Below are 7,500 nucleotides of genomic sequence, written 5' to 3' on the forward strand. Positions count from 1 at the left end.
ATTCCCAAATGGTCCGTCAACACAGGACTTTCCCTCTGAGTTTAACACAGCTCATCTTTGGCACCACCTACACAACATAATCCACCCTCCATGTGACCCACTGGTTGAACAGGTGAGTGATAAGCGTTCGTCAATCCCACCGCCCCCCCACACACCTCTGAGCCATGATCTTTAATGCATCAGGGAGGTAACACTGCGTGTTCTCCATCTGGAAAGGGTCCGCGTCGCAAATTTTGTCATCGGTACGTCCGTAGTTGGCCGTCTCCACCATGACCACGTCGCTGCCAGGGCAGCGCAGCTCGATGGGGTAGCCTTCACACGCCAGCTCCCTGCGCAGCAGCCCAAACGGCATGGCTGCCCTGGACATAGCTGGATATGGAGGCAAGATAGATAGATAGATAGATAGATAGATAGATAGATAGATAGATAGATAGATAGATAGATGGATAGATAGATAGATAGATAGATAGATAGATAGATAGATAGATAGATAGATGGATAGATAGATAGATAGATAGATAGATAGATAGATAGATAGATACAATTATACTCTTATTCAAGCAGCAGTACATAACCTGGAGCTGGGGTGGAGGTGGTAAAGGTGCAGTAGTAGCAGTTTCTTTAGCACAGCATAGAGGAGAATACATGTCAATGCACCACTCCGATGAGAGTGGAGAGAGGAAGAGCTGGGTGTTGTTAAATCATTTTCAATACTGATTTTGGTTCCCAAACAATAATAATTTTGGATTATAATTGTATTCATTACTACCGAGTTACAATACAGAGTCACACAAGGTCACACAAAATCAAAATGTCTTCCCTTATGTAAAGAAATACCGTATATATATATATATATCGCATTTGCATTTTATTGATTTGATTAATTTCAATACAATTAAGTCAATAGCTTAAACATATACATTTTCAAATCTTAACCCTAGCCATATATTTGGTTGATGTAGTGATGTTGTGTTCCAGAGACTTGGCTTGCTGAAGGTGCTTGCCTGCTGCTGCAATTGCTGTAGCTGTTGTGTAAGTCTGTGACGCAGGTATCTCTGACCTGTCAAAACACACGGCTGCAGCTGCACACTTTCCTCACCAAACTGAAATTGGTGATTCATATTGGCAGAAGTATAATATTGATTTTAACATGGCTCCTGATTTACGCTCAAACCCAATTACAAGCAGCAACAACGGTCGGAGAGATGAAATCGCTGTCCATGGTACTGAAACCAAGTTGCCAGGTAATGTGATGTTTTTCACACTTGTTTTTCACACTTGGACCAACGAGATGTTTGTAGATTATTTGAAGGATCACAATGATGATTTTTTTGGGTCACACTGTGTTATAATATTTGTGTGTGTATAATATTTCATATTTCATAAAAATAGACTGCTGTCCATTTTCCTGGACAGCAGTCCATCAAGTCCTTCTTTCTTTCGTTCATCAAGCCTATTAGCAGAGCAATATACATCAGGTGTCAGGCAGAAATTCGGATTTGAGTGAGGGGGGCATTATAAATTAAGTCAAATTGCTTATCTGTTTCCATTTTCGAAAGAGCTTGTTAATTTAATCTAAAACCCTGGCGGTAAATCTCCTCATGAGACGTGACTTACCTTGGAAAGAGGGAGTCACATGAGCCAGGGTAAGCACACACACCCACAGGAACCAGGGCAACAGTGCCATGCCGGGAAGTATTAGGATGTCTCACCAGCAGGTTAGGAAAGCCTGGGAAGGAGGAGGGAACTCAGGTGAAACACTATATGTATGGTTCATTGACTTTACCATATATATATATATAGATAGATAGGGATTCCAACCAATGCTAGAAATGTTGGAACAAATAAAATGAAAATTAGGTGCATTTCCATAAGTTGGGTTGAGGCAAATAACATTGATTTCTATGTTACAATATGCATCGATACTATAGCTCTTCTGCAGTAGGTAGAGGTGGTATTGATTTGATATTGAACTATTATACACTTATGTCATCCTCATGACAGCCCTACTGTGTATTATTATTGTGTGTATGTGTGTTTATGTGGATGAATATGCATGCTTCTGTACTGCATGTGAGTGTACATACATGTAAGCCTAAGCATGCACACATTTGGTCATGCACACACCATGTTTTGTAAAGATCCAGACACATTTCTTTGAGATAAAGACCCCACTCTCCGCTCGTCCTTCTGGCTGTCTCTCTGTCGTTATAATGATATAAAAACAGCCACGGGGACCTCAGAGGGGGGAGGGAATGAGTCAAGCACAACTGAAATATTGCATAAAAAACAGCTGCAAAAATAGAAAAACAATGGTGAGGGAGTAGAATGGAATTGTAATGAACAACGAATGGGGGAATGAGAGAAACATAAAGAGGAATTGATATATATATATATATATACAGAGAGAGAGAGAGAGAGAGAGAGAGAGAGAGAGAGAGAGAGAGAAATAACAGAGCAACCAGTGCAGCAAAAGTCTCTCAATCTGCTGTTACCATGGTGATATCACAGTGCTGTCTGACACTGAACGAGTGGGAGAGAACGAAGGGGGAAAGGTGGACACGTGTGTGTCTGTGGGTCCACGTGTGTGTCTGTGTGTCTCTGTGTGTGACAGTGTGTGTCTGGGTAATAAATCCATAATTACCAAGGAGCATGTCCAGCCACTGATCCAGAAAACATTCCTAACCTTTCCTTGAAACCACGCACGCACGCAAGCACACACACACACACACACACACACACACACACACACACACACACACAGTCACACACTTTCTGTTCCCGACACTTTTTTTTACGAACACTAAATAGATTAGAGAGGGAGATGTCGATAAGTCGATATTAGGGCTGGACGACAATATCTTTGACGGGATATCTCAATAGTAATAACCTGACAGTATTTTAAGAATCGCTATTGATGCTTTCGTAAAATATTTACACCCAAGAGAAAAATGAGTAATGTGAGTAGTATGACCGGGCTGGTAGAGGCATTGATGAGAACAGCTAGAACAGTCTGTGGAGTTCAAAAAACGACCCCTGTTTACTGTTACGCAGCCTTACAGACAACATGATGTTAATGATAAAATAAAATCCCGGTAGCAATGTTGTGTCGATATATCACAGCCGGGAATACAGGGAGCTGTAAGGCGATACCGCAGACTGAACTCATAAAGAGGGCGGAGATGCAGAAAAGGCTCATCGAGACTATGACAGTACATGCATTTCAGAAAATGACTCCTCTACTCCCTTCTAAGCAGTCGCTCGTTTCATCGTTGCGTATGTATAACTGTACGAGCATTTATGTTTTGTTGTGCGGGTTCCGTGTGTGTGTGTGTGTGTGTGTTTGTGTGTGCGCACGTGTTTCTGTGCTTGCATGTTTATTCCTGACTAATTTTTCCTTTCTGTCTTCTTGTTAGGTAATGACAGCAGACAGATTTAGGTCACTCTGACAAATGTCCAACATCCAGTCAAAGACCTATGCTTGTCAAGCGCGCATGTCCACACACATGCACGCACACACACATGTACGCACGCACACATGCACGCACACACACACACATGCACACACAGGAAGGGAAAGGGACGACTACCTCCTACCTATCTCCAACCAACCAACGACTCTAGGCCCCAGGAACCACCCTGACACACACTCAAACACCATAGCCACTAATAATATAATCGTTAAATGGCCGACACATCCCCTTGCCCTTTGAACAAACACACACACACACACACACACACACACACACACACACACGCTTACACTAACACACAACAATATATCTCTGCTCATCCAAAACCCCTGGGGCAGCATATTCTTTCTCTCCCCCCCGCTACACCCACTCTCTCCCTCTCTCTCTCACACACACACTAGCACACACACTAACACACTAACACACACACTAACACACTAACACACACACTAACACACGCCTAAGTGTTGATGCAGACTAAGTAGAGCAGGGACACTGATGGGCCCTGACAAAGCCACCCACCCAGTTCTTTACTCCCAGCACCATGCGCCCTGGCTGCAACCAAAATTTAGCTCCAGGCCATCGGGCGGCCTACTTGGAGACACAGGAGTCGAAGTAAGAGAGAGAGAGAGAGAGGGAGAGAGAGAGAGAGAGAGAGACAGAGAGAGAGAGAGAGAGAGAGAGAGAGAGAGTAGTGTGCCGCGAGTAAAATAAATTACAAACACATTCATGAATGTAATGCACTCACACAAAGACCTGCATCGACCTGGAGTACACATCTATGCATGGACACACACACACACACACACACACACACACACACCACATATACACTACTCTATACACTTACTGGGAACTTCTCTGGAACAATCAACATTATTTGTCAAACCATTTTAGCAAAAGAAAGGCCTTGAAAACCTTACCAGTGTTGATCTCATGGAATGAATGACTACATTTTTTCTTTGAAAGAATTTTTAATATTGTCAACGAATATGACATTTTCTTTTTGATTTTGGCCCATAACAACCCTTGTATTTCATTCGCGGCTTGTTTTGACCAGTTGTATTACGCCTTTATTTGCTTTAGTAAAGCCAAGGCAATGATCGTGCATTCTTATCATTGGTGACACATCTTATCATCCATCTAAATATTCAACACCCAATTGGGAATTCTCAAGACTCACGACCCTTGATGTAAAAAATGAAAGAAATACTAACGTTTCAACATTTTTTCTGAGAAATCCTATTTTCTCCATGAGTTCTTTGTCTAAAAATAAAATATTAGAGTACAGATGAGCTTCGTCAACTGTTGCTATGGTGATGAGAGCACCGGAGACATGAGGTCAAAGAATTCTTTCCAGTTTCTTGCAGTTTGGTCTGAGAATATACGGCATGCAGTTGCTAAATCTTGATTTGCTTCGGATCGGCTCGTTTAAGACAACATTCCGTTGTTTGCCAATGATTGTTGATTGGACAAAATTTGGCCCAGTGCCCTTAAGGTAGTCTCCTAAAACTGGTATGTACACAGTGTCCTCTACTGTTTCAAAAGGATCGTAGGCCGATGACGAGGGGACTCGTCTGACCACCGCTACCTCCCTAAATGCACCTCGCCATCGCCTGGGGAACGAGACACGTCTTAGGGCCCAACGGAGGCTCCCCTCTAAAACAGATTGAGTGAGGGTGTGGTTGCTAGCATTACATAATTAAATACACTTTTGCTAGAGCGAACGATTATTTAACTTGGCTGGAGCAACCTATAAGAACCTCCATGACCATCCAAATCCTAACTTTTTTTAAATTCTACCAGTAGAAGCTAAATCTTCTCTCCTCGTGGGGCTAATCCCCAGAGGGAGAAGGAGTGACAAGTAGGGACAAGTATTTTTCAACTTTAATTGCAGGTTAAAATATTTATTTAAATGACATGTCAATGTAACATTTTGCAAAGAATTAAGTAATTATTAAACGATAAGTAATTCTGAAGCCTAATTCAGGATAAAGATTTCAATTTTTGAGGAACAAAATGCATTTTGGCTGGAACAACAGGAATGATTACTGCTTGCACACCACATGTCTTTTATCCCATTCATTTACAGTATAATGTCAGTTACAGTTTTATGGCTACAACACGCCATTTATATGTACTGTTTGTAAATTACAGCTAATGCCCTAAACAGCCGATCAGCTTTCTTACACATTGACACCTGAATTCCACACAGCTCAACGCTGATATGTTGCTATAGCAACACAGAATAGCAGGGCAGAGGTGTGCTGAGGTTGGGTGACTGGAGCCCTCACACTGTAGGAGTAGAACATCACAACCAAGACACGCCTTACAAAGGGTAAACCTAGATATTGGGACAGTTATGTGTGGTGGACTTCTTTTCAGTTTATAGGTTTAAAGTACTTCCACATTGGCTTCAACACACGACCGTGTTGGTTTCCACTTGGGCCAGCCACAGGGTCGTACCGCTGGTGGTTTGGACGCCGTGACTTTTTCCAAAGGTGAAGCTTAGGGTATGGAGGTGATGGTAGAATTTCACACCCATCAGGCTTGGGCATATTGGAAAAGCCGTTGAAATAGCATAGTCTGTGGTAGAAATGAATGAGAATTTTACTTCCAGAACTTATTTTTTTCGGCTCTGTTATTAACCTTGTTAACAAGAGCTTTGAGTAGAGTTTGGCTATGACATTACGTAGTTTGGCTATTTGAACATGAATGTGACATGCAGCGGGCGTTGCATGTCACATTCATGTGTTGCTATGTTATTCATTTATTGATATTGCCGGCCATTTTCAATCTTCAATCGTTTGATCTTTCCCAACAATAACTATTGTCTCCGACCAAAAAAGAAGCAAGTGCTTCAGGACAGCTTTCTGGTTATCTAGGTAGTACGGAGTTATCTAGTGACAAGACACCAACATTAATCGTTTCAGTGTTTTCTGCTTCTGAGGCTACAACGTTTTGGTATCCACCACATCTCATTATTTGAGTCAACTAACTGAATTCTTGTCTTTTTATAGGATATGAATAGATTATTTTCTAATATGTAGATTTTGATAAAATTGATGATATTCCTATCAAATGAACACTGCACGTTTCTCCCGGAGCGATATGAATGATACATGTGAAACATCAGTCAGCCTGTTGAGAGCTCGCAATAAATCATTCACGCAGACAGCACACCAGGTACAAATATTAACACCGCCGGAGAACGAAGGTCAGGAAATGCAAGCAGAAGTGTGTGTGAGGGTGTGTGTGTGTGCGCGTGCGTGTGTGGGCTTGTTTGTGTGTATTAGAGGGAAAGATAGAAAACACTAGAATACAGTGCAAAAAAGCAACATTGGTAAGAGAGGCCATCAGTTCCCTAGGGGTACATAGCCATGAAGCACAAAAAAGCAAGACAGCCTTGTCATATTGTGTTCTTAATGTGTGTGTGTGTGTGTGTGTTTGTTTGTGTGTGTGTATGTGTGCGCATACATGTGCGCGTGTGTGTGTGTGTGCGTGCGTGTGTGTGTGTGCGCGCACGTGTGTGTATGTGTGTGTTTAGGCCAGAGGCTCGGTTTTCTTCACGAATACTACCAAGAGGTCTTGGTTGTTTTACAAGGGGAGTTCCTGTACATATTTGAGGGACCTGGATGTTTGTCTCGCGGATGCACAAGGTTCCCTGCCCCGTCAATCACACCTCTGTAAACCAAACCGCCGTAAGCATGGAAACAAACAGGCGACCTCACCGTCCACGCCCGCTGATTGATACTTTAACGGCCAGTCGGGTCTATCCTGACGGTTCTGAAGTGGCCACAGAACATGATGACCTGGACACTGGTTCAAAAACCCACGTTAAATTTAAATTGTAATAAATAATCCATAACAAACGAGGTGATCTGGCCGTTGTTAAAATGTAGAGCTGATGAAATGTGTTCTAAGCAGCAATAGGTAAAGGCCTTTGACGATAAGATATGTGTCAGCCGGGTTGTACGGTTTTACCAGGGAACAAATACATTTAAATCAAATGTATGTGTCAATGTTG

General features: G+C 42.3%; 1 protein-coding gene across 1 annotated transcript in view; it reads right to left on the reverse strand.

The window, feature by feature from the left end:
- The window catches only part of LOC307229278 (adhesion G protein-coupled receptor L1-like), a gene marked incomplete at its 3' end in the record, with an annotated part of 29,925 nt that overhangs the window by 18,778 nt on the left and 3,647 nt on the right, over positions 1-7,500 (reverse strand). The window contains exons 2-3 of the mRNA XM_079999241.1: positions 1,618-1,729; positions 156-369 (exon numbers count right to left, since the gene is read on the reverse strand). Coding sequence (XP_079855367.1) covers positions 156-369; positions 1,618-1,687 — 284 coding nt within the window. The 5' untranslated portion in view covers positions 1,688-1,729. The remainder of the gene's footprint in view (positions 1-155; positions 370-1,617; positions 1,730-7,500) is intronic.

Source organism: Zeus faber, assembly GCF_960531495.2.
Source record: "Zeus faber genome assembly, chromosome: 4".
In the NCBI taxonomy this organism is placed as follows: domain Eukaryota; kingdom Metazoa; phylum Chordata; class Actinopteri; order Zeiformes; family Zeidae; genus Zeus; species Zeus faber.